This window comes from Lonchura striata, chromosome 4 (assembly GCF_050655825.1).
Source record: "Lonchura striata isolate lonStrDom1 chromosome 4, ASM5065582v1, whole genome shotgun sequence".
In the NCBI taxonomy this organism is placed as follows: domain Eukaryota; kingdom Metazoa; phylum Chordata; class Aves; order Passeriformes; family Estrildidae; genus Lonchura; species Lonchura striata.
In genome coordinates this window covers 1,710,743-1,737,907 of record NC_140706.1, presented here as the reverse complement: position 1 = coordinate 1,737,907, position 27,165 = coordinate 1,710,743, and the positions used below count along the sequence as shown (strand labels likewise).

Genomic DNA, 27,165 nt, shown 5'->3' with positions numbered 1-27,165 from the left:
CTGTCCCCTCCCTGGTGTCCCCTCTGTCCCACCCCTGTGTGACGGCACGGTCCGAGGGTGGGACACGGGGACCTGGCGCGTCTCCCCGTGGCGTTTGGGGGTCCCTCAGGCCTCGCTGTCCCCTGATGTCACCTGCTGTCCCCGTGTCCAGCCGCTGCTGTGACAAGAAGAGCTGCGGGAACCGCAACGAGACCCCCTCGGACCCCGTCATCATCGACAGGTGCTGGGGACACCGGGGACACTGGGGACATCAGGGGACACTGGGGACGCTGGGGACATCGGGAGACCTCGTGGCCACCTGGAGGAGGTGGCAGCCACCGGCGATGTCCCCAGGCTTGGGGACATGATGCTGATGAGACAAGGGACAGCACAGGGCGCTCCGGGTGTCCCCAGGGGGTGACAGCGGTGACAGATGTCACATCAATAATGGAGGTGGCACTGGCACGCTGGGGACATCTCAGGGTGGCTGTGTCCCCATCCCTGAGGCCACCGTGGTCCCTCTGTCCCTGTCCCCACCGGGGTCCTCCTGCCTGTCCTGGTGTCACCTCCCTGGTGTCCCCAAGCCAAGCCCAGGGTTGTCACTTGTTGTCCCCTTGTCACTGCCACTGTCCCCGTGTCCCCTGTCCCGCAGGTGTCCTGGGGCTGTCCCCACCATGGCGCTTTTGGGGTCACAGGACCCCCCTGGGACCGGTGTCCCCGTGGGAGGTGACACCCCGATGGTTGGTGGCAGTGTCCTAAATGTCCCAAATGTCCTGAGTCCCCTGACTTTTGGGGTGTCACCCAGTTTCAGGCATGTCCCCAGCCCGCCCCAGGACTTTTGGGGTGTCCCCAACCCTCATCCCCATCACTTCTCGGGGGGGGTCACCCACTTCCAGGAGTGTCCCCAACTTGTCCCCTCAGCCACAGGACTTTTGGGGTGTCCCCAGTCCCCTCTCCCTTTTCCCAAGACTTTTGGGGGTCACCAGTTCCAGGAGTGTCCCCAACCCACCCCAGGACTTTTGGGGTGTCCCCTGTCCCTATTCACAACACTTTTGGGGTGTCCCCAACCTGCCCCAGGACTTCCAGGGTGTCCCCATTCGCAGCACTTTTAGGGTGTCCCGTGTCCCCATCCCTGTCATTTTTGGGATGTCCCCAACCCACCCCAGGGTTTTTGGGGTGTCCCCTGTCCCCATTCCTAGGACTTTTGGGGTGTCTTCAGTCCCCTGTCCCCATCCCTGTCACTGTCAGGGTGTCCCCAACCTGCCTCAGGGCTTTTGGGGTGTCCCTGTCCTCATCCCCATCACTTTTGGGGTGTCCCCAACCTGCCTCTGGGCTTTCGGGGTGTCCCCTGTCCCCATCCCTGTCATTTTTGGGGTATCCCCAACCTGCCTCCGGGCTTTTGGGGTGTCCCCTGTCCCCATCCCTATCACTTTTGGGGTGTCCGTGTCACCTGTCCCCATCCCCATCACTTTCGGGATGTCCCCTGTCCCCATCCCCGTCACTTTTGGGGTGTCCCCTTTCCCCATCCCCAGGACTTTCAGGGTGTCCCCTGTCCCCATCCCTGTCATTTTTGGGGTGTTTCCCAACCTGCCTCTGGGCTTTTGGGGTGTCCCCAGTCCCCTGTCCCCATCACTTTCGTTGTGTCCCCTTTCCCCATCCCCAGGACTTTTGGGGTGTCCCCTGTCTCCATCCCTGTCACTTTTGGGGTGTCCCAAACCCACCCCAGGGCTTTCGGGGTGTCCCCAGTCCCCTGTCCCCATCACTTTCGTTGTGTCCCCTGTCCCCATTCCTGTAATTTTTGGGGTGTCCCCAACCTGCCTCTGGGCTTTTGGGGTGTCCCCTGTCCCCATCCCTATCACTTTTGGGGTGTCCGTGTCACCTGTCCCCATCCCCATCACTTTTGGGGTGTCCCCTTTCCCCATCCCAGGACTTTCGGGGTGTCCCCTGTCCCCACCCCTGTCACTTTTGGGGTGTCCCCAGTCCCCTGTCCCCATCATTTTCGGGGTGTCCCCCGTCCCTTTCGGGGGGTCACGCAGGGCCAGCCGTGTCCCCATCCCTCCCGCGGGTCCCCCCCTGTCCCCCGTGTCCCCGTGTCCCCCCCCGGGCCAGCCCCGCTGGTTTGAGAGCGCGCTAAGTGCCCCTCTCGCGGCGTTAATCAAATTACCCGGCAGCGAAAATTGACGCTTCTCATTAATTAGCCACGATTATGCTAATTGCGCATTCAAATTTATGCGCCGCGAGCAGAAGGTGCTCGGCAGCGGCGCCGGGCATTTGCATATTCAATGGTAATTAGCGATGCTAATTAATGCGCCGGCCCCGTATTTTTAACTCGCGGGGGTTCAGCCCCAGCCCCCCTACCTGGGGCTGGGATTTGGGGGATTTAGGGGGATTTTTGTGGGGTTTTTTTGGGGGGAGGTTTGGGGTCCCCCCGGCCGCGCTGTGCCGGGGATGGCGGGGCCGTTTTCGGGGTGGTTTTTGGGGCGGTTTCCGGCGTTTTTGGGGCGTTTTTGGGGCGTTTTCCCGCCCCTTCCTTGCCCTGAATACCACCCGGGAATGGGAATGGGGGGACCCCCCCTTTTCCTGTCTTGTCCCATAAGGTGGGACCCCCTTTCTGTGGGGTCGGGACCCCCTCAGTGTGAGATCCTTTTTAGTGGGGTCCCCCTTTTCCATGGGGTCCTAGAAATGAGACCCCTTTTTGTGGGATCCCCTTTTTCCATGGGATCCTATAAATGAGATCCCTTTTTGTGGGATCCCCCTTTTCCATGGGATCCTCTAAATGAGATCCCTTTTTGTGGGATCCCCTTTTTGTGGGATCCCCCTTTTGTGGGATCCCTCTTTTTTTGGGATCTCCCCATTCCATGGGATCCTCTCTCCTTGTGCCCCCTCCTTCCATGGGATCTAATTTTTGTGGGATCCCCCTTTCCATGGGATCTGCTTTTTGTGGGATCCCCCTTTCCATGGGATCCCCTTTTTGTGGGATTCCCATTCCCTGGGGCCCCCTTTCCATGGGATCCTGCCCTCCATGGCAGCTCCTTTTTGTGGGATCCCTTTTTGTGGGGTCCCCTCGTCCAGGGTGCCCCTTTCTTGTGGGATTCCTGGGACACTTTTTTCTGGGATCCCCTTTTTGTGGGATTTCCTCTCCCTGAGACCCCTTTTCCATGGGATCCTCTTTTTCTGGGACCTCCTTTTGTGGGATCCCCTTTTTTGTGGGATCCCCTTTTTTGTGGGATCCCCTTTCCCTGAAAACCCTTTTTTTTGTGGGATCCCCTTTGTTTTGTGGGATCGCCATTCCCTGGAATCCTCCTCCATGTCCCCCCAGCCTGACCCGGGGGTGACCCCACCTGGGGTCCCGCAGATGTCCCCAGACCTCCGTGTGACCCCAGGGGTGGGCCCAGGGGTCCCAATGTTCCCAGGGATCCCGGTGTCACCTCCAGCGGGATGGGGACGGGGAGGGACACTGGGATGGGACATGGGAATGGGGACACTGGGGATGGGGACAGGGAGGGACACTGGGATGAGGACACTGGGATGGGATGAGGACAGGGTGGGACATTGGGATGGGGTGGGACATGGGAATGGGGACACTGGGGATGGGGACAGGGTGGGATACTGGGATGGGATGGGACATGGGAATGGGGACACTGGGATGGGAACAGGGTGGGACACTGGGATGGGATGGGGACACTGGGGATGAGGACAGGGTGGGACACTGGGATGGGATGGGGACACTGGGGATGAGGACAGGGAGGGACACTGGGGTGGGACACTGGGATGGGATGGGGACAGGGTGGGACATTGGGATGGGATGGGACATGGGAATGGGGACACTGGGGATGGGGACAGGGAGGGACACTGGGATGGGGATGCTGGGATGGAGTCACTGGGATGAGGACACTGGGATGGGAACCTGCGTGTCTCCCACCCCATTGTCCCCAACAGTGTCACCAGTGCCACGGCAGGGGGGACATTGGGATGGGGACACTGGGATGGGATGGGACACAGGGATGGGGACGCTGGGATGGGGACAGAGCAGGACAGAGGGGTGGGGACAGGGTGACATGGTGGGATGGGGACAGGAAGGGACAGCTGGATGGGGACAGTGGATAGGGACAAGATGGGGACACTGGGGTGGGGACAGGGTGGGACACCGGGATGGGGACAGGGTGACATGGTGGGATGGGGACAGTGGAAGAAGGACAAGATGGGACATTTGGATGGGGACAGAGCAGGACAGGGATGGGGACAACGGGATGGAGACAGGATGGGGACACCAGAATGGGGATGGGGAAGAGGAACTGCAGAACAGGGACAGGATGGGACATTGGGATGGGGACAGGATGGGGACACTGGGACAGGGACAGGATGGGACATTGGGATGGGGACATTGGGACAGGGACAGGATGGGACATTGGGATGGGGACAGGATGGGGACATTGGGACAGGGACAGAATGGGGACAGTGGGATGGGGACAATGATGGGGTGATGACAAGAAGGGACAGCAGAACACAGGATGGGACACTGGGATGGGGACACCAAGATGGAGATGGGGACAATGATGGGTGGTGACAAGAAGGGACAGGATGGGACAATGGGATGGGGACAGAATGGGACATTGGGATGGGGACACTGAGATGGGGACAGGATGGGGACACTGGGATGAGAATGGGGACAATGATGGGGTGGTGACAAGAAGGGACAGGATGGGACAAGGGGATTGGGGACACCAGGATGGAGACAGAATGGGACAGTGGGATGGGGACAGTGATGGCGTGGTGACAAGAAGGGACAGGATGGGACACCAGGATGGGGACACTGGGATGGGGACAGGATGGGGACACCAAGATGGAGATGGGGACAATGACGGGTGGTGACAAGAAGGGACAGGATGGGACACCAGGATGGGGACACTGGGATGGGGACAGGATGGGGAACACTGAGTTGGGGATGGGGACAATGATGGGATGGTGACAAAAAGGGACAGGATGGGGACACCAGGATGGGAATACTGGGATGGGGATGAGGACAATGGGATGGGGACAACGATGGGGTGGTGACAAGAAGGGCCAGTAGAACAGGGACAGGATGGGGACACTGGGATTGGGGACACCATGGGGACACGTTTGTCCACCTTTTTTTTTATTTTTTTTTTTAATTTTTTTTTTTTTACCCCATTCCAGGTTTTTCCTCAAGTTTTTCCTCAAGTGCAACCAGAACTGCCTGAAAAACGCCGGGAACCCGCGGGACATGCGGCGCTTCCAGGTGACACTTGGGGACATCACCTAGAGGGTGGAGGAGACACCAAAAAGGGGTTCAGGTGACCCCAAAAAGATTTCCCCAAAGGGGTTGAGTGGAATCGAGTCTCCAATTCCCATAGATTCCTTTGAAAAATCCTAAATTTACTGCCATCCCAAAAAATCCACCACCACCCTATAAAAGGTGACACTTCCAGGTGGCATTTGGGGACATCATGGAGAAAATCCCAAAAAGGGGTTCAGGTGACCCCAAAAAGATTTCCCCAAAGGGGTTGAGTGGAATCGAGTCCCCAATTCCCATAGATTCCTTTGAAAAATCCTAAATTTACTGCCATCCCAAAAAATCCACCACCACCCTATAAAAGGTGACACTTCCAGGTGGCATTTGGGGACATCATGGAGAAAATCCCAAAAAGGGGTTCAGGTGACCCCAAAAAGATTTCCCCAAAGGGGTTGAGTGGAATCGAGTCCCCAATTCCCATAGATTCCTTTGAAAAATCCTAAATTTACCGCCAGCCCAAAAAATGATCGCCACCCTATACGAAACCCCAAATTTTGACCCCAAAAAATGGGGGGTGAGGTGCAGGCGACCCCAGAAAGATTCCTCAAAGGGGTCGAGGGGAATTGGGGACTCGATTCCCCCCGTTCGGGGGGAATCGAGTCCCCAATTCCCTTCGACCCCTTTGGAAAAAAAATCCCAAATTTACCGCCACCCTATAAAAAAAACCCCAAATCCGGCTTGGAAACCCTAAAATCTCCGCCCCCACCCCTCAACCCTCCACCCCCCCTCGGTCGCAGCTGGGTCCTGGCCCCCCCCGAAGTTCATCAGGGCTCGGTAACGAGATGTTAATTATGACATTTCGGTGATTAACGACCCCATTTGCATCGCGGCATCGGCGGCGGGAGAGCAGCGGGGAAAAGTGTGGGGGGGGTTTGTGGGATTAGGGGGGGACGGGAATTTGGGGGGGGGGTTTCCTTTTAGGGGATGGGGGACTGGGGGTGGTCCTAAAAGGGGTTTGGGGTCCCCTGGGGGAAATTTGGGGCAGTGGGGGTGACCCTAAATGAGGTTTGGGGTCTCCTGGAGGGGTCTCGAGGGGGCCTCAAGGGGGTTTGGGGTCCCCTGGGGGAGTTTGGGGGTGACCCTAAAAGGGGTTTGGGGTCTCCTGGAGGGGTCTCAAGGGGGTTTGGGGTCCCCTGGGGGAGTTTGGGGGGCTGGGGGTGACCCTAAAAGGGGCTTGGGGTCTCCTGGAGGGGTCTCAAGGGGGTTTGGGGTCCCCTGGGGGAGTTTGGGGGGCTGGGGGTGGCCCTAAAAGGGGTTTGGGGTCTCCTGGGGGACATTTGGGGCACTGGGGGTGGCCCTAAATGAGGTTTGGGGTCTCCTGGAGGGGTCTCGAGGGGGCCTCAAGGGGGTTTGGGGTCCCCTGGGGGAGTTTGGGGGGCTGGGGGTGGCCCTAAAAGGGGTTTGGGGTCCCCTGGGGGAAATTTGGGGCACTGGGGGTGGCCCTAAAAGGGGTTTGGGGTCTCCTGGAGGGGTCTCGAGGGGGCCTCAAGGGGGTTTGGGGTCCCCTGGGGGAGTTTGGGGGTGACCCTAAAAGGGGTTTGGGGTCTCCTGGAGGGGTCTCAAGGGGGTTTGGGGTCCCCTGGAGGAGTTTGGGGGGCTGGGGGTGGTCCTAAAAGGGGTTTGGGGTCCCCAGGGGGAAATTTGGGGCACTGGGGGTGACCCTAAATGAGGTTTGGGGTCTCCTGGAGGGGTCTCGAGGGGGCCTTAAGGGGGTTTGGGGTCCCCTGGGGGAGTTTGGGGGTGACCCTAAAAGGGGTTTGGGGTCTCCTGAAGGGGTCTCAAGGGGGCCTCAAGGGGGTTTGGGGTCCCCTGGGGGAGTTTGGGGGTGGCCCTAAAAGGGGTTTGGGGTCTCCTGGAGGGGTCTCAAGGGGGTTTGGGGTCCCCTGGGGGAGTTTGGGGGGCTGGGGGTGGTCCTAAAAGGGGTTTGGGGTCCCCTGGGGGAATTTGGGGGTGACCCTAAAAGGGGTTTGGGGTCTCCTGGAGGGGTCCTGAGTGGGCCTCAAGGGGGTTTGGGGTCCCCTGGGGGAAATTTGGGGCACTGGGGGTGGCCCTAAATGAGGTTTGGGGTCTCCTGGAGGGGTCCTGAGTGGGCCTCGAGGAGGTTTTGGGGTCCCCTGGGGGAATTTGGGGGTGACCCTAAAAGGGGTTTGGGGTCTCCTGAAGGGTCTCGAGGGGGCCTCAAGGGGGTTTAAGGTCCCCTGGGGGAGTTTGGGGGGCTGGGGGTAGCCCTAAAAGGGGTTTGAGGTCCTCTGGGGGGAATCTGGGGGATTAGGGGTGACCATGAAAGTGATTTGGGGTCTCCTGGAGGGGTCCTAAGGGTGCCTCAGGGGGTTTTGGGGTCCCCTGGGGAGGAATTTGGGGCCCTGGGGGTGATCCTAAAAGGGCCAGGGGAGGTCCCTGAAGGGGTGGCCCTAAATGGGGTTTGGGGTCCCCTGGAGGGGCTGGATGAGGGAGGACCTGGGGCAATTTGAGGGGCTGGGGGTGACCCTAAAAGTCATTTGGGGTCCCCTGGGGAGGAATTTGGGGTGGTCCCAAGGGGGTTTGGGGGACTCGGGATGACCCAAAAAGGGGTTTGGGGTCCCCTAGGTGAGGCTGGGGTGGGGTTGGGGGTGGCCCTGAGGGGTTTGGGGTCTCTGGAGGAGTCTCAGGGGGGTTTGGGGTCTCTTGTGGGACTGGGCTGGGGTTGGGGATGGCCCTAAAAGGGGTCTGGGGTCCCCTGGGTGTCCCCTGGGTGTCCCCTGGGTGTCCTGGGGGAAGGAGCTCGGCAATCTGGGGGTCCCCTGGGTAGGCGGGTGACCCCAGGCTGTGGGGGCCACCCCTGTGACACCGTGGGGACACCACAGCTGGCCCCTCCTGTGGTGTGACAGGGCTGTGACAGGGGTGGGGACATCGTGGGGACATCTTGGGGACACCACACACAGTGTCCCCGCGATGTGACAGGGCTGTGACAGGGGTGAGGACATTGTGGGGACACCTCGGGGCCAGCACAGGGACGGCACACACAGCGTCTTTGTGGCGTGACAGGGCCACGTTAGTGGAGGGGACACCTTGGGGACACCACACGCAGTGTCCCTGCGGTGTGACAGGGATGGGGACATCTCAGGGACAGCACTCACAGTGTCCCTGCAGTGTGACAGGGATGGGGACATCATGGGGACATCTTGGGGACACCACACCCTGTCCCCCTGCTGTGTGACAGGGATGGGGACATCTTGGGGACACCACACGCAGTGTCCCTGCGGTGTGACAGGGATGGGGACATCTCGGGGACACCACGCACAGTGTCCCTGCGGTGTGACAGGGATGGGGACATCTCGGGGACACCACGCACAGTGTCCCTGCGGTGTGACAGGGATGGGGACATCTTGGGGACATCTTGGGGACACCACGCACAGTGTCCCTGCGGTGTGACAGGGATGGGGACATCTCGGGGACACCACGCACAGTGTCCCTGCGGTGTGACAGGGATGGGGACATCTTGGGGACATCCTGGGGACACCACACCCAGTCCCCCTGCGGTGTGACAGGGATGGGGACATCTCGGGGACACCACACACAGTGTCCCTGCGGTGTGACAGGGATGGGGACATCATGGGGACATCTTTGGGACACCACGCCCAGTGTCCCTGCGGTGTGACAGGGATGGGGACATCTTGGGGACACCACACACAGTGTCCCTGCGGTGTGACAGGGATGGGGACATCTCGGGGACACCACACACAGTGTCCCTGCGGTGTGACAGGGCTGTGACAGGGGAGGGGACACTACGGGGACACCACAGGCAGTGCCCCTGTGGTGTGCCAGGCCAGGGGACAGCGCGGGGTGACCGTGTCCCTTGTCCCTGCAGGTGGTGGTGTCCACCACGGTGCACGTGGACGGCCACGTCCTGGCCGTGTCTGACAACATGTTTGTCCACAACAACTCCAAGCACGGCCGGCGCGCCCGGCGCCTCGACCCCTCCGAAGGTCAGGGGACACCTGGGGACATCTTGGGGACATGTGCTGGGACCCTGCCAGCGTGGCCTGGCACCCCCCGGGTGATCCCTGTGTCCCCACCCTGCTGTCCCCAATGTCTGGTGGCCCATCCATGGGTTCCTCGCCATCTGTCACTGTGGCCACCTTGGGGACATCTTGGGGACAAATTTTGGGAGCCCCCAGCTGGGCCTGGCACCCCCTGGGTGATCCCTGTGTCCCCACCCTGCTGTCCCCAAGTGTCCCCATCCAGGCTGGGTGTCCGTGAGTGCCTCTGTTTGTCCCCACCCGTGTCACCATGGTCACACGTGCATGTCCGCAGCCATGTGCATGTGGCCACCTGTGTCCCTCCCCAGCCATGTCCATGTCCCTGTGTCCCCGTATCTGTCCCCATGTCCCTGTGGCCACCTGTGTCTGTCCCAGTCCATGTCCGTGTCTGTCCCAGTCCGTGCCCTTGTGTCCCCACGTCTGTCTCAATCCATGTCTGTGTCCCCATCCACGCCCATGTCCCCATGCCTGTCCCCATATCTGTCCCACCCCATGTCCTTGCCCCTGTGTCCCCATGTCTGTCCCCGTGTCCCCATGCCTGTCCCCGTGTCCCCATACCTGTCCCCATGTCTGTCCATGTCCATGTCTCCATCCGTATCCACGTCACTGACTGTCCCCATGTCCCTGTGCCTGTCCCTGTGTCCCCGTGCCTGTCCCCACATCTGTCCCACTCCATGTCCCTGTGTCCCCATACCTGTCCCCATGCCTTTCCATGTCCATGTCTCCATCCATATCCATGTCACTGACTGTCCCCGTGTCCCCATGCCTGTCCCCTTTTCCCTGCTCCCACCTCACTGTCCCTGTCCCCTCCACCCCTCTGTCCCCACCGTCGCTGTCCCTGTCCTGCCACCCCTCTGTCCCCACCGTCGTTGTCGCTGTCCCCTCCAGCAGCCACCCCCTGCATCAAGGCCATCAGCCCCAGCGAGGGCTGGACCACGGGCGGTGCCACCGTCATCGTCATCGGGGACAACTTCTTCGATGGCCTCCAGGTGCTCTTTGGCACCGTGCTGGTGTGGAGCGAGGTACGGGCCCGGGGGTGGCTCGGGGACAGCTCGGGGACACCGCGGGCCAGGCTGAGGCCGTGTCCCCCCCGCAGCTCATCACCCCCCACGCCATCCGCGTGCAGACCCCCCCCCGCCACATCCCGGGGGTCGTGGAGGTGACACTGTCCTACAAGGCCAAGCACTTCTGCAAGGGCGCCCCGGGACGCTTCGTCTACACCGGTGAGGGACGGGGAGAGGGGACAGCGGGAATGGGGACAGGGGGATTGGGGACAGTGGGAATGGGACAGCGGGAATGGGACAGCGGGATTGGGGACAGCGGGAATGGGGACAGCGGGAATGGGGACAGCGGGAATGGGGACAGCGGGAATGGGACAGCGGGAATGGGACAGCGGGATTGGGGACAGTGGGATTGGGGACAGCGGGATTGGGGACAGCGGGAATGGGACAGCGGGAATGGGACAGCGGGATTGGGGACAGCGGGAATGGGGACAGCGGGAATGGGGACAGTGGGAATGGGGACAGGGGGAATGGGGACAGCGGGATTGGGGACAGCGGGATTGGGACAGCGGGAATGGGGACAGCGGGAATGGGGACAGCGGGATTGGGGACAGCGGGAATGGGACAGCGGGAATGGGACAGCGGGATTGGGGACAGTGGGATTGGGGACAGCGGGATTGGGGACAGCGGGAATGGGACAGCGGGAATGGGACAGCGGGATTGGGGACAGCGGGAATGGGGACAGCGGGATTGGGGACAGCGGGAATGGGACAGCGGGAATGGGGACAGCGGGAATGGGGACAGCGGGAATGGAGTGGGGACAGCGGGACTGGGGACAGTGGGAATGGGGACAGCGGGAATGGGGACAGTGGGATTTGGGACAGCGGGAATGGGGACAATGGGATTGGGGACAGCGGGGATTTGGGACAGCGGGAATGGGGACAGTGGGATTGGGGACAGCGGGAATGGGACAGCGGGAATGGGGACAGTGGGATTGGGGACAGCGGAAATGGGGACAGCGGGAATGGGGACAGTGGGATTGGGGACAGCGGGAATGGGGACAGTGGGACTGGACTGGGGACAGCGGGACTGGGGACAGTGGGAATGGGGACAGCGGGAATGGGGACAGCGGGAATGGGGACAGTGGGATTTAGGACAGCGGGATTGGGGACAGCGGGAATGGGGACAGCGGGATTGGGGACAGTGGTACCGGAATGGGGACAGCGGGACTGGGGACAGCGGGAATGGGGACAGCGGGAATGGGGACAGCGGGACCGGAATGGGGACAGTGGGATTTAGGACAGCGGGACTGGGGACAGCGGGAATGGGGACAGCGGGAATGGGGTGGGGACAATGGGACTGGGGACAGGGGATCAGGGACAGTGGGAATGGGGACGGCAGGACTGGGGAGGGGACACCTGGGCCTGGGGACATCGAGATTGGGGTGGGGACACTGGGACTGGGGAGGGGACATAGGGGTTGGGGAGGGGACATTGGGATTGGAGTGGGGACACCTGAGAATGGGATGGAGACATGGAGATTGGGGTGGGGACATCAGGACTGGGATGGGGACATTGAGACTGGGATAAGAACACCTGTGATTGATCTGGGGACATTGGGAATGGGGTGGGGACATCAGGATTGGGATGGGGATACCTGGGAATGGGATGGTGACACCCAGGAATGGGATGGGAACACCTGGGATTGAAAAGGGGACACCCGGGAATGGGATGGTGACACCCAGGAATTGGATGGGGACATTGGGATTGGGATGGGGACACTTGGGAATGGGATAGAGACCTGGGAAGGGGACACATAACCCCATAAAGTGGTAGAGACCCCCGAGAATGGGATGGAGAATCCTGGGAATGGGATGGAGACACCTGGAGTTGGGATGGAGACACCCAGGAATGGGATGGGGACACCCAGGGATGGGATGGCGACACTGGGGATTGGAATGGGGACACCTGGGGACACCTGGATTTGGGATGGGGACACCTGGGACACCTTGGATTGGGATGGGGACACCTGGGGACACCTGGATTTGGGATGGGGACACCTGGGGACACCTGGATTTGGGATGGGGACACCTGGGGCCGTGACACAGTCAGTGGGATGGGGACGCAAACCCCAGGAAAGGAACGCAGACCCCGGGAAGGGGACAGAGCCCCCTGTGACAGTGACACAGACACCTGGGACAGCGCCCGAACCCCTTGGGACAATGTCCCCGGCCCCGGGACACGGTGGCAGTGACGGTGACGCCGCGGTGTCCCCTGTCCCCAGCCCTGAACGAGCCCACCATCGACTACGGCTTCCAGCGGCTGCAGAAGGTGATCCCGCGGCACCCCGGGGACCCCGAGCGCCTGCCCAAGGTGGGGGACAGCGACACCCCCGGGGGACAGCGGCACCCCCGGGGGACAGGAGGGGCACCCCAGGGACACCGGGGTTCCCTGGCAGTGCCCCGGGGGCAAAGGGCAGGGAGGGGGTGACAGTTCTTGTGTCCCCCGGGTATGGCAGGGCTTGGGGCAGGGAGGGACAGAGGGGGGGTTTGGGGACACGGGGGGGTCATTGGGGACACAGAATGGGGACATGGTGGGGGTCATTGGGGACACACAGGGGTCACTGGGAACACAGAATGGGGACATGGGGGGGACCATGGGGACACAAAATGGGGACATGGTGGGGGTCATTGGGGACACAGAATGGGGACATGGGGGGGTCATTGGGGACACAGAATGGGGACACGGGGAGGGGGGACCATGGGGACACAGGATGGGGACATGGGGGGGTCATTGTGGACACGGAGGGGGGGTCATTGGGGACACAAAATGGGGACACGGGGGGGACCATGGGGACACAGGATGGGGACACAGGGTGGGGACACACAGGGGTCACTGGGGACACAGAATGGGGACACGGGGGGGACCATGGGGACACAGGAATGGGGACATGGGGCAGGTCACTGGGGACATGGTGGGGTCATTGGGGACACGGGGGGGTCATTGGGGACATAGAATGGGGACACGGGGGGGGTCATTGGAGACACAGAGGGGACACGGGGGGGACCATGGGGACACAGAATGGGGACACGGGGGTGACCATGGTGGAGAATACAAGAGGGTCATTGGGGACACAGAATGGGGACACGGTGGGGACACAGAATGGGGACACAGGGGGGTCACTGGGGACACAGGATGGGGACATGGGGGGAACACAGGTGACACGGGGGGGACCATGGTGGAGAACACAAGGGGGTCACTGGGGACTCGGGGGTCACTGGGTGGGGACACGGGGTGGTCATTGGGGACACAGGATGGGGACACAGGGTGGGGACACACGGGGGTCACTGGGTGGGGACACGGGGTGGTCATTGGGGACACAGGGTGGGGACCATTGTGGGGGATCACACGGGGTCACTGGGGACACAGGGGGGACACAGAATGGGGACACAGAATGGGGACACGGGGGGGGGACACAGGGGAGACACAAGGGGGTCATTTGGGACACAGAATGGGGACACACGGGGGTCATTGGGGCTGGGCTGGGGGCGCAGCACCCCCCGACCCCCCTGTCCCCTGCCCTGTCCCCTCGCTGTCCCCAGGAGGTGCTGCTGAAGCGCGCGGCCGACCTGGTGGAGGCGCTTTATGGGGTCCCCCACAGCAACCAGGTGTGCGGGGACCCCTCTGGGACACCCCGAGACCCCCCTGGCACCTCCCCAGGACCCCCCAACCTGGGACAACCCCGGGGACTCCCCAAATGTCCTCTGGGACCCCTCCAGACCCTTCCAGGACCCCCATCGTGGGACACCTCCCTGGGACCCCCTTGGGGACACCCCTGGGACACCTGGAGGGTCCTGGTCCCCTCCCCAGCCGTGTCCTGGCCCGGGTGTGCCCCGGGAGGTGACACCAGCTGGGACAGTCCCTGGGAGGTGACACCAGCTGGGACAGCCCCAGCCACCCCCGGCCCATCCCATGGTCACCCCAGGCTCTGTGGGTGGTGGGGTGACACTGAGGGTGACACCGAGGGGTGGCACTACGGGGCACCACCGAGGGGTGACACTGTGGGGTGGCATCGAGGGGTGACACTGTGCTGGAAGGTGACTTTGTGGGGTGGCATCATGAGGTGACACTGCGGGGCACCAAGGGGTGACAAAGAGAGGTGACACTTTAGGGTGACACTGTGGGGTGGCACTGCAAGGCACCGTCAAGGGGTGACAATGAGAGGTGACACTGAGCATCACTGAAAGGTGACATACTGTGCGGGAGGGTGACAGGATGGGGTGACACTGAGGGGTGACACCGAGGGGTGACACCAAGGGGTGACACCGAGGGGTGACATTATGGGGTGACACCGAGGGGTGACACCGAGGGGTGACATTATGGGGTGACACCGAGGGGTGACACCGAGGGGTGACACTGAGGGGTGACACCGAGGGGTGACAGATGGGGTGACACCGAGGGGTGACATCGAGGGGTGACATGATGGGGTGACACCGAGGGGTGACACCGAGGGGTGACACTGTGCCGGAAGGTGGCTTTGTGGGGTGACACCGAGGGGTGACATGATGGGGTGACACCAAGGGGTGACATCGAGGGGTGACATGATGGGGTGACACTGAGGGGTGACACCGAGGGGTGACACTGTGCCGGAAGGTGGCTTTGTGGGGTGACACCGAGGGGTGACACCGAGGGGTGACACCGAGGGGTGACACTGTGCCGGAAGGTGGCTTTGTGGGGTGACACCGAGGGGTAACACCGAGGGGTGACACCGAGGGGTGACACTGTGCCGGAAGGTGGCTTTGTGGGGTGACATCGAGGGGTGACACTGCGGGGCACCATCGAGGGGTGGCAATGAGAGGTGACAATTTAGGGTGACGCCGTTCTTGACGGCGACACCGAGGGGTGACATGATGGGGTGACACCGAGGGGTGAACCGTGAGGTGACACTCCGAGGCGGCACCGCGGGGTGCCACCCAGAGGTGCCACCGAGCCGTGCCACCCTCCCTCGGTGACGCCACTGCCGTGTCCCCAGGACGTGCTGCTGAAGCGGGCGGCCGACGTGGCCGAGGCGCTCTACAGTGTCCCCAGGGCCCCCGCGCATGTCACTGTCCCCTCCTTCGGCGGGGGACAGCTCGGCCTCGCCATGGGCGACTCCCCGCAGGGCTCCGAACAAGGTGCGCGGTGGCCTCGGGGTGGCGGGAGGGCTTTTGTCACCTCTCCTGGAGGTGTCACCTGTCACTGTCCTCTCAGGGCTCTGACCAAGGTGCATGGTGGCCTCATGGTGGCGGGAGGGCTTTTGTCACCTCCTGGGCAGCTTCCACCATGTCACTGTCCCCGCAGGGCTCTGACCAAGGTGTTGGGTGGCCTTGGGGTGGCGGGAGGGCTTTTGTCACCTCCCGGGCAGGTGTCACCTGTCACTGTCCCCTCAGAGCTCTGACCAAGGTGCATGGTGGCCTCATGGTGGCGGGAGGGCTTTTGTCACCTCCTGGAGGTGTCACCTGTCACTGTCCTCTCAGGGCTCTGACCAAGGTGTTGGGTGGCCTCGGGGTGGTGGGAGGGCTTTTGTCACCTCCTGGGCAGCTTCCACCATGTCACTGTCCCCTCAGGGCTCTGACCAAGGTGTTCGGTGGCCTTGGGGTGGCGGGAGGTTTTTTGTCACCTCCCGGGCAGGTGCCACCTGTTGCTGTCCCCTCAGAGTTCTGACCAAGGTGTTCAGTGGCCTTGGGGTGGTGGGAGGGCTTTTGTCACCTCTCCTGGAGGTGTCACCTGTTGCTGTCCCCTCAGAGCTCTGACCAAGGTGATCGGTGGCCTTGGGGTGGACTCAGGGTGGCTGGGAGGGCTTTTGTCACCTCCCAGGCAGGTGCCACCAGCCACTGTCCCCTCAGGGCTCTGACCAAGGTGCGCGGTGGCCTCGGGGTGGCCTTGGGGTGGCTGGGAGGGCTTTTGTCCTCTCTCCAGGAAGAGCCACCATGTCACTGTCCTCTCAGGGCTCTGACCAAGGTGTTTGGTGGCCTCGGGGTGGCCTCAGGATGGCCGAGACAGCTTTTGTCCCCTCTCCAGGAAGAGCCACCATGTCACTGTCCTCTCAGGGCTCTGGCCAAGGTGCATGGTGGCCTCAGGGTGGCTTGGAGGACTTTTGTCACCTCCCGGGCAGGTGTCACCTGTCGTTGTCCCCTCAGGGCTTTGACCAAAGTGCGAGGTGACCTGGAGGTGGCCTCAGGGTGGCGGGAGGGCTTTTGTGACCTCTTTAGGAGGTGCCACCATGTCGCTGTCCCCTCAGGGCTGTGACCAAGGTGCGCGGTGGCCTCGGGGGTTGTGTCCCCTCTCCAGGAGGTGCCACCATGTCGCTGTCCCCGCAGGGTTCTCGCGCAGCCCCGGGACGCCCCCGGCGCGGGGGTTCGGCCCCCCGGGCTCGGCCCCCCAGCAGGGCTTTGCCGGGGCCACCGGCGGCTTCGGCGGGGCCACCATGGCCGGGCTGGGGGTCCCCGGGTCCCCTCCGAGCTTCCTGAACGGCTCCACCGCCACCTCCCCCTACGCCAGTGAGTGACACCTCTGGGGACACCCCTGGGGGGGGGACTCGGGTTTATAGGGGGGTCCCCGAAGCCGTGGGACAGCACTGGGGGGGGGTCCTGGAGTCATGGCCCCTCCCAGGGGGTCCCCAAAGTCATTGTGGTGTCCCAGGGGGTCCCCAGAGTCATGGGCCAGCTCTGTGGGGTCCCCAAAGCCGTGTGACAACCCTGGAGTGTCCCCAAAGCCATCAGTGAGGGCAGGAGAGGGAGCGGGGACGTGGCCAGCAGAGGTGGGACAGCCCTGTCCCTGTCCTTGTCCCCATCCCTGTCCCTGCCCATTATTGTCCCTGTCCCTGCCTCTCTCCCTGTTCCTGTCCCTGTCTTTGTCCCCAGTCCCTGTCCCAGCCCTATCCTTGTCCCCTTCCTTGTCCTGCCCTTGTCCCTGTCCCCATCCGTGTCCTGGCTCTGTCCCTGTCCCCATCCCTGGGACCATCCTGGCCCTATCCTTGTCCTTGTCTCTCTCCCTGTCCCCATCCCCGTCCCTGTCCCCTTCCCTGGATCCATCCTGTCCCTGTCCTTGTCCCAGTCCCTGTCTCTGCCTGTCCCTGTGTCCCATCCCCGTCCCATCCCTGTCCCCATCCCTGTCCCTGTCCCCATCCCTGTCCCCATCCCTGTCCCATCCCTGTCCCCATCCCTGTCCCCATTCCCTGTCCCTGTCTCCATCCCTGTCCCTGTCCTGTCCCCATCCCTGTCCCCATTCCCTGTCCCTGTCCCCATCCCTGTCCCTGTCCCTGTCCTGTCCCCATCCCTGTCCCCATTCCCTGTCCCTGTCCCCATCCCTGTCCCTGTCCTGTCCCCATCCCTGTCCCCATCCCTGTCCCCATCCCTGTCCCCGTCCCTGTCCCCATCCCTGTCCCCATCCCTGTCCCTGTCCCTGTCCTGTCCCCACCCCTGTCCCCGTCCCTGTCCCCATCCCTGTCCCCGTCCCTGTCCCCATCCCTGTCCCGTCCCTGTCCCCATCCCTGTCCCCATTCCCTGTCCCTGTCCCCATCCCTGTCCCTGTCCCTGTCCTGTCCCCATCCCCGTCCCTGTCCCCTTCCCTGGATCCATCCTGTCCCTGTCCTTGTCCCAGTCCCTGTCTCTGCCTGTCCCTGTGTCCCATCCCCGTCCCATCCCTGTCCCCATTCCCTGTCCCTGTCCCCATTCCCTGTCCCCATCCCTGTCCCTGTCCCTGTCCTGTCCCCATCCCTGTCCCCGTCCTATCCCCATCCCTCTTCCATCCCTCTCCCATCCCTGTCCCATGTCCCCATCCCTGTCCCCATCCCTGACCTCACCCCTGTCCTGTCCCCATCCCTCTCCCATCCCTGTCCCCGTGCCACCTCCCGTCCCCTCGCGGTGTCCCCCGCTGCCACCCGAGCCATGTGTGTCTGTCCCCTCAGTCCTGCCCGCCAGTCCCCCGCTGGGCGCCTCGTCCGTCACTGTCACCTCGGGCCCGGGCACGGCCACCTCTCCCGGTGGCTTCTCCTTCTCGCCGGTGACGATGATCTCGGCCGTGAAGCAGAAGAGCGCCTTCGCCCCCGTGCTGCGGCCACAGGGGTCCCCCCCGCCCGCCTGCGCCAGCGCCCTGCAAGGTCAGACTGTCCCCAAGGCCACCGAGGCCACCAAGCTCTCTGACACCCCGCCCCGGGTGGCCCGTGCCCCGTGGAGGGTCCCCGCTGTCACCACACTGCTGATGTCCCGTACCTGGCCGTGGTCGGCTCTGCCCTGTGCCAGCCTTGTCCCTCTCTGTCCCCAGTGTCCCCAGTGTCCCCGAGGTCCCTGACATCCGTCCCCAGCCCCATGAGGGTCCCCGGTGTCACCACACTGCTGATGTCCCGTACCTGGGCATTCAGGTCGGCCCTGTGCCACGCTGGGGCCTGTCCTCAGTGTCCCCAAGGTCCCCACAGTCCCCGAGGTCCCCACAGTCCCCGAGGTCCTCAATGTCCCCAACACACACCCCAGGTCTCCCTGCCCCACGGAGTGTCCCTGGTGTCACCATGCCCCCTTCCTGATGTCCCTGCCCGTGTGACACCCATGCCTGGGGTTGTCCCGTGCCACCCACGTTCCTGTCCCCAATGTCCCCAACACACACCCCAGGTCCCCCCTGCCCCACGGAGTGTCCCTGGTGTCACCATGCCCCCTTCCTGATGTCCCTGCCCATGTGATGCCCATACCTAGGGTTGTCCCATGCCACCTGCATCCCTGTCCCGCTGTGTCCCCAATGTCCCCAACACCCACCCCAGGTCCCCCTGCCCCACAGAGTGTCCCAGATGTCACCGTGCCCCCTTCCTGATGTCCCTGCCCGTGTGACGCCCATACCTAGGGTTGTCCCGTGCCACCCACGTTCCTGTCCCCAATGTCCCCAATGTCCCCAACACACACCCCAGGTCCCCCTGCCCCACGGAGTGTCCCTGGTGTCACCATGCCCCCTTCCTGATGTCCCTGCCCCTGCGACGCCCATGCCTGGGGTTGTCCCATGCCACCTGCATCCCTGTCCCGCTGTGTCCCCAATGTCCCCAACACCCACTCCAGGTCCCCCTGCCCCACGGAGTGTCCCTGGTGTCACTGTGCCCCCTTCTTGATGTCCCTGCCCGTGTGACACCCATACCTGAGATTGTCCCGTGCCACCCATGTTCCTGTCCCCAATGTCCCCAACACCCACCCCAGGTCCCCCCTGCCCCACGGAGTGTCCCTGGTGTCACCATGCCCCCTTCCTGATGTCCCTGCCCGTGCGACGCCCATGCCTGGGGTTGTCCCGTGCCACCCGCGTCCCTGTCCTGCTGTGTCCCCAGTGTCCCCAACGTCCCCTGGCTGACGCTGTCCCTGCCCTGCCCAGAGCCGGCTTTCGAGGACTCGGACAAATTCCACGCTCCGGCGCGGCCGCTCCAGGGATTGGCCTATTCCTAAGGACGGCTCCGGACCCCCATCCCGCCGGGACAAGGACTGGGGACATCCCTGTCCCCTGGGCCCTCCCCTCAGAGATGGGTGGGGCCACCAGGAGCAGCGGGACCAGGGGACCCGGCCCCACGATGTCCCCACCCCGGGTGGCCCCGGCCTGGCCCGGCTGAGGAAATCCTGGAAGGAGCCAAAATTCCCGGGTTTGGCCTCGGGAAGAGGCGGAGAGAGCCGGGAATGGGGGCAGAGGAGGGAGCGGGGTGGAGGCGCCGGGATGGGCGGGAGGGGTGGTCCAGGATGGGAAGGATGGAAGCTCTGGAAAGGGATGGATGCTCCAAGGTGGGATGGAAGCTCTGGAAAAGGATGGATGCTCCAAGGTGGGATGGATGATCCAAGATGGAATGGAAGCTCCAGGTGGGATGGATGTTCTAAGGTGGGATGGAAGCTCTGGAAAAAGATGGATGCTCCAAAGTGGGATGGATGATCCAAGATGGGATGGAAGCTCCAGGTGGGATGGATGATCCAAGATGGGATGGAAGCTCCAGGTGGGATGGATGTTCTAAGGTGGGATGGAAGCTGTGGAAAGAGATAGATGCTCCAAGGTGGGATGGATGATCCAGGTGGGATGGAAGCTATGGAAAAGGATGGATGTTCTAAGGTGGGATTGAAGCTATGGAAAAGGATGGATGTTCCAAGGTAGAATGGATGATCCAGGTGGGATGGAAGCTCCAGAATAGGTTGCATGATCCAGGTGGCATGGATGATCTGGGATGAGATAGATGCTCCAGGTTGGGATGGATGTTCCAAGGTTGGATGGAAGCTCTGGAAATGGATGGATGCTCCAAGGTGGGATAGAAGTTTTGGAAAAGGAAGGATGCTCCAAGGTGGGATGGAAGCTCTGGAAAATGATCCAGGATGGGATGGAAACTCCAAGGTGGGATGGATGCTCCAGAATAGGGTGGATATTGAGGATTAGAGGGATGATCCAGGAAAAGATGGATGCTCCTGGGTAGGGGGAACAATCTGGATGGATGATGGATGGATGATGGATGGATGGATGGATGGATGATGGATGGATGGATGGATGGATGGATGGATGGATGATGGATGGATGATGGATGGATGATGGATGGATGATGGATGGATGGATGGATGGATGGATGATGGATGGAGGGATGATGGATGGATGGATGGATGGATGGATGGATGGGTGATGGATGATGGATGGATGATGGATGGATGATGGATAGATGGATGGATGGATGGATGATGGATGGATGGATGGATGATGGATGGATGGATGGATGGATGGATAATGGATGGATGATGGATGGATGATGGATGATGGAGGGATGGATGATGGATGGATGGATGGATGATGGATGGATGGATGGATGGATGGATGATGGATGGATGATGGAGGGATGGATCCATGGAGAGATGGAGGGATGGGTGGATGGATGATGGATGATGGAGGGATGGATCCATGGAGAGATGGAGGGATGGGTGGATGGATCCATGGAGGGATGGATGGATACTCCAGGGCAGGATGGATGATCTGGGACAGGATGGATGCTCCCAGGAGAGATGGCTACTCCACTGTGGGACAGATGCTCCAGGTGGGAATATCCTGGATACCCCAGGATGGGACGGATGCTCCGGAGGGACCCGGCTCCTTCCGCCTTTCCCGGCTCTCTCCCCACTCCAATCCAGAGCTCACCCACAATTCCAGAATCCGATCCCAGAATCCCGGGTCTCTGCCTGTCCGGGATCAGGATCCTGGTGCCACCCGGCGCGTGGGGACACCGCGGTCCCTGTCCCCTGCCATTAATTATCGCCATTATTATCGATATTAATTATCAGAATCATTTTGCCCACAGGGAGGGGGGAGGTCCCTGAGTGTCCCCTCCCCCAGCCGGGAATTTTGTACATAAAGCGGGAAGAATTCCCACCATTCCCCCCTTTTCCCCGCTCGGGGGTGGCTCGTGTCCCTCCCTCCCGTGTCTGTCCCCTCTCGGTGTCGCCGCGTGTCTCCCCCACCCCGGGCTGGGGGGTGACCCTTGGGGACAATGTCCCCCCGCCACTCGCGGAGGTGGCGCAGGGCCCGAGTGGGAATTAAAGACCTCGTGGAAAAGCCGCGACTCCTCCCGGGATTTGTCACCCGCCTCCCCGGGATGGTGACACCGGTGTCACCCCGCTGTCCCCACCCCTTGGGGACACAGCGGGGATGTCCCCGTTCCCGTGTCCCCTCCCTGCCCAGGCCACCGCCTGTCCCCTCCAGCTGCGGTGTCACCTCCTGTCACCTCCCCCCGCCCCCGCGCCGGGATGAGCGCAGGAGGAGCTGGAATTAATTGCGTTAATCAAGAAAGGTTAATGAGGAGGTGGCGGTGCCAAGGCGCGGGGGAGTGGGGGGGTGGCACAGCTGGCACCGGCGCGGGGATGGTGACACGGGGCTGGCACCGCGCCTGGGGACACCGCGTGGGCCCCGTGGGGACGGGACACGCGTGGTGGGGACGGGGGTGACACCGTGACCAGCCTGGGGTGGTGGCACCGTGAGTGAGCGCGTGCAGCACGGGTGGTGGGGACAGTCACGGGTGATGGGGACAGTCACGGGTGGTGGGGACAGTCACAGGTGGTGGGGACAGTCACGGGTGGTGGGGACAGTCACGGGTGATGGGGACAGTCACGGGTGGTGGGGACACACACGGGTCATGGGGACAGTCACAGGTGTTGGGGACATAGACAAGTGTTGGGGACAGTCACAGGTGTTGGGGACACACACGGGTGATGGGGACAGTCATGGGTGATTGGGACAGTCACGGGTCTTGGGGACATGCAGAGGTGTTGGGGACACACGTGGCACATGTAGGGGGACACTGGCATGGCACTTGGTGACACACACAGGAGTTGGGGACAGTCTCAGGTGTTTGGGACAGGCACGTGGCACAGGTGTTGGGGACACGCAAGTGGCGCGTGCCGTGGGGACACTCCCAGGTGTTGGGGACAAGTGGTGGGACACACATGTGACACGCTGAGGTGGCACTCCCAGGTGCTGGGGACACTCACATGTGGTGGGGACACACATGTGACACGCTGAGGTGGCACTCACAGGTGCTGGGGACACTCAGATGTGTTGGGGACACACATGTGACACACCGAGGTGGCACTCCCAGGTGCTGGGGACACTCACATGTGGTGGGGACACACAGGTGGCAGGGACATGGTGGGAACATGCACATGGCACATGTGATCGGGACACACTCAGGTGTTGGGGACACGGAAGTGGCACTTGGTGTGAGGATGTGCAGAGGTGTTGGGGACACACGTGGCACCTGTTTGGGACAGGCACAGGTGTTGGGGACACACAGGTGGCACTCATTGAAGGGACACACGTGGCACTTCCCATGGGGACATTGACAGGTGGTGGGGACATGAGGTGGGGACATGCATGTGGCACAGGTGGTGGGGACACACATGTGGCACATGGGAACATGTATGTGGCATGTGCTGTGGGGACACTCCCAGGTGTTGGGGACAAGTGGTGGGGACACACATGGCACTTGTCATGGGGACACTCAGGTGGTGGGAACTTGTCCAGGTGTTGGGGACACACGTGTGACACGCTGAGGTGGCACTCACAGGGCTTGGGGACATTCCCACGTGTTGGGGACACACATGTGACACGCTGAGGTGGCACTCACATGTGTTGGGGACATTCCCATGTGGTGGGGACACACATGTGACACGCTGAGGTGGCACTCGCAGGGCTTGGGGACACACATGTGACACGCTGAGGTGGCACTCACAGGTGTTGGGGACACTCAGATGTGGTGGGGACACACATGTGACACGCTGAGGTGGCACACGCAGGGCTTGGGGACACACATGTGACACGCTGAGGTGGCACTCACAGGTGTTGGGGACACTCCCAGGTGTTGGGGACACACATGTGACACACCGAGGTGGCACTCACAGGGCTTGGGGACACACGTGTGACACGCTGAGGTGGCACTTCCATGTGCTGGGGACATTCCCAGGTGTTGGGGACACACGTGTGACACGCTGAGGTGGCACTTGCAGGGCTTGGGGACACACGTGTGACACGCTGAGGTGGCACTCCCAGGTGTTGGGGACACTCCCAGGTGTTGGGGACACACACGTGACACACTGAGGTGGCACTCCCAGGTGTTGGGGACATTCCCAGGTGTTGGGGACACACGTGTGACAGGCTGAGGTGGCACTCGCAGGTGTTGGGGACACTCCCAGGTGTTGGGGACACTCGCATGGCACAGGGCTTGGGGACACGCGCCGCTGGCCCTTCCCATTCCCGTGGGCACCCTCGGCTTTGACCCCTCCCAAATCCCAATTTCCCCAAATCCCGAATTTCCCCCAAATCCCGAATTTCCCCCAAATCCCGAATTTCCCCCAAATCCCAGGTCCCAGTCCCAGCTCTGTGTGGTTTGGGATCACGGCCAGTCCTGGGATTTTGGGCTGGGAAAAGCAGGAATGGGATAAACCCAAAGAAGGAAAAGTGGGAATGGGAAAAACCCAAAGAGGGAAAAGTGGGAATGGGATAAACCCAAAGAAGGAAAGATGGGAATGGGGTTGGATAAACCCAAAGAAGGAAAAGCAGGAATGGGAAAAACCCAAAGAGGGAAAAGCGGGAATGGGATAAACCCAAAGAAGGAAAAGCGGGAATGGGAAAAACCCAAAGAGGGAAAAGCGGGAATGGGATAAACCCAAAGAAGGAAAAGCGGGAATGGGAAAAACCCAAAGAGGGAAAAGCGGGAATGGGATAAACCCAAAGAAGGAAAAGCGGGAATGGGAAAAACCCAAAGAGGGAAAAGTGGGAATGGGATAAACCCAAAGAGGGAAAAGGAAAGAGGTGATGGATCAGGGGGATATCAGGGAAAAGGGGGATCCCAGATCCTGGATCCCATCCCAGTTTGGGGTGGGATTGGGATCCCAGATTCCAAATCCTGGATTCCATCCCATTTTGGGGTGGGATTGGGGATCCCAGATCCCGAATCCCAGATCCCATCCTGGTTTGGGGCGAGATCGGGAATCTCAGATCCTGGATCCCATCTCGGGTTGGGGTGGGATCAGGAATCCCAGATCCCAAATCCTGGATCCCATCCTGGTTTGGGGCAGGATCTGGAATTCCAGATCCCGAGTCCTGGATCTCATCCTGGTTTGGGGCAGGATCAGGAATCCCAGATCCCAAATCCTGGATCCCATCCCCATTTGGGGTGAGATTTGGGATCCTAGATCCCAAATCCTGGATCCATCCTGCTTTGGGGTGAGATCAGGAATCCCAAATCCTGGATCCCATCCAGGTTTGGGGTGAGATTTGGGATCCCAGATCCCAAATCCTGGATCCCATCCCCATTTGGGGTGAGATCGGGAATCCCGGATCCTGGATCCATCCCGCTTTGGGGCGAGATCAGGAATCCCAAATCCTGGATCCATCCTGCTTTGGGGTGGGATCGGGAATCCCGAATCCCGGATCCTGGATCCATCCCGCTTTGGGGCGAGATCAGGAATCCCAAATCCTGGATCCATCCCGCTTTGGGGTGGGATCGGGAATCCCAGATCCCGGATCCTGGATCCCATCCCGCTTTGGGATGAGATCAGGAATCCCGGATCCCGGATCCTGGATCCATCCCGCTCTGGGGTGGGATCGGGAATCCCGGATCCCGTATCCTGGATCCATCCCACTTTGGGGCGGGATCGGGAATCCCGGATCCTGGATCCATCCCGCTCTGGGGCGGGATCTCCCGGAGCTGCTTTCTGGGAAAGGCCCGGGCTGGAAAGAATTCCCAAAAATAGCCGGGACGGGGCCGTTCCCGGCTGTTCCCACCGGGAATGGGAATCCCAGAGCGCGGCTGGGGACCCCCAAATCCCCCTGGGGACACCAAAAGGGAGTTGGGAACCCCAAATTCCCACCCCAGGGAAAACTGGGGGGGATTGGGATCCCAACATTTCCTTCTTAGGGACAAGGGGACCCCAAAATCCCTCCCAGTGCTCCCAAAGCAGGGTGGGGACCCCAAAATTCCCTCCAGGGGACAATGTGGGGGTGGGGACCCCAAAATTCCTCCTGATGGTCCCCAAAGTGGGGTGGGGACCTCAAAATTCCCTTTCTGGGGACACTGAGGGAGCGGGGACCCCAAAATCGCTCCCGATGTCCCCAAAGGAGAGGTAGGGACCCCAGAATTCCTGCTTTGGGGACACTGAGGGAGCGGGGACCCCAAAATTCCATTTTTGGGGACAATGGGGGGGTGGGAACCCCAAAATCTCTCTCAATGTCTCCAAGGGAAAGGTAGGGACCCCAAAATTCCCTTTCGGGGGACACTGAGGGAGTGGGGACCCCAAAATTCCCTCTGGGGGACAATGTGGGGCTGCAGTGTCCCCAAAATCCCCCCGATGTCCCCAAGGGGCGGTGGGGGACCCCAAAATCCCCCTCAGGATACAAAAGAGAGGTTGGGAACCCCAAAATCTCCTCCTGGGGACAACGGGGAGTTGGGGACCCCAAAATCGCTCCCGATGTCCCCAAAGTGGGGTGGGGACCCCAAAATTCCCTATTTGGGGACAATGGGGGGGTGGGAACCCCAAAATCTCTCTCAATGTCTCCAAGGGAGAGGTAGGGACCCCAAAATTCCCTTTTAGGGGACACTGAGGGAGTGGGGACCCCAAAATTCCCTCTCGGGGACAATGTGGGGCTGCAGTGTCCCCAAAATCCCCCCGATGTCCCCAAAGTGGGGTGGGGACCCCAAAATTCCCTTTCGGGGGACACTGAGGGAGTGGGGACCCCAAAATCGCTCCCGATGTCCCCAAAGGAGGGGAGGGACCCCAAAATTCCTGCTTTGGGGACACTGAGTGAGTGAGGACCCCAAAATTCCCACCTTGGGGACAATGTGGGGCTGCAGTGTCCCCAAAATCCCCCCGATGTCCCCAAAGTGGGGTGGGGACCCCAAAATTCCCTATTTGGGGACAATGGGGGGGTGGAAACCCCAAAATCTCTCTCAATGTCTCCAAGGGAAAGGTAGGGACCCCAAAATTCCCTTTCGGGGGACACTGAGGGAGTGGGGACCCCAAAATCGCTCCCGATGTCCCCAAAGTGGGGTGGGGACCCCAAAATTCCCTTTTTGGGGACAACGGGGGGTTGGGGACCCCAAAATCTCTCTCAATGTCTCCAAAGGAAAGGAAGGGACCCCAAAATTCCCTTTCGGGGGACACTGAGGGAGTGGGGACCCCAAAATTCCCTCTGGGGGACAATGTGGGGCTGCAGTGTCCCCAAAATCCCCCCGATGTCCCCAAGGGGGGGTGGCGCCGCAGCCCCGCCCCTCCCCCACCCCGGGGCCGGGTCCCTTTAAGGGAGGCGGAGCTTTGGAGGGGGGAGGGGGGAAAATC

The 27,165-nt window shown here is 61.6% G+C and overlaps 1 protein-coding gene across 6 annotated transcripts in view; it reads left to right on the top strand.

The window, feature by feature from the left end:
- Positions 1-21,889, top strand: part of LOC110468714 (transcription factor COE4) — a 32,554-nt gene extending 10,665 nt beyond the window's left edge. For 2 of the 6 annotated variants that reach the window (XM_085577372.1, XM_085577375.1), the window contains 11 exons: positions 152-220; positions 5,158-5,239; positions 9,141-9,258; positions 10,204-10,334; positions 10,409-10,535; positions 12,597-12,685; positions 13,915-13,980; positions 15,345-15,486; positions 16,672-16,851; positions 18,261-18,452; positions 19,697-21,889. In XM_085577372.1, the coding sequence (XP_085433498.1) occupies positions 152-220; positions 5,158-5,239; positions 9,141-9,258; positions 10,204-10,334; positions 10,409-10,535; positions 12,597-12,685; positions 13,915-13,980; positions 15,345-15,486; positions 16,672-16,851; positions 18,261-18,452; positions 19,697-19,767 (1,267 nt within the window). In that variant the 3' untranslated portion in view covers positions 19,768-21,889. Of the gene's footprint in view, positions 1-151; positions 221-5,157; positions 5,240-9,140; positions 9,259-10,200; positions 10,335-10,408; positions 10,536-12,596; positions 12,686-13,914; positions 13,981-15,344; positions 15,487-16,671; positions 16,852-18,260; positions 18,453-19,652 lie in introns of all 6 variants that reach the window. The other 4 variants (XR_014954582.1, XM_085577373.1, XM_077782671.2 and 1 more) reach the window with 4 other exon arrangements.
- The last annotated feature ends 5,276 nt before the right edge of the window (positions 21,890-27,165 follow it).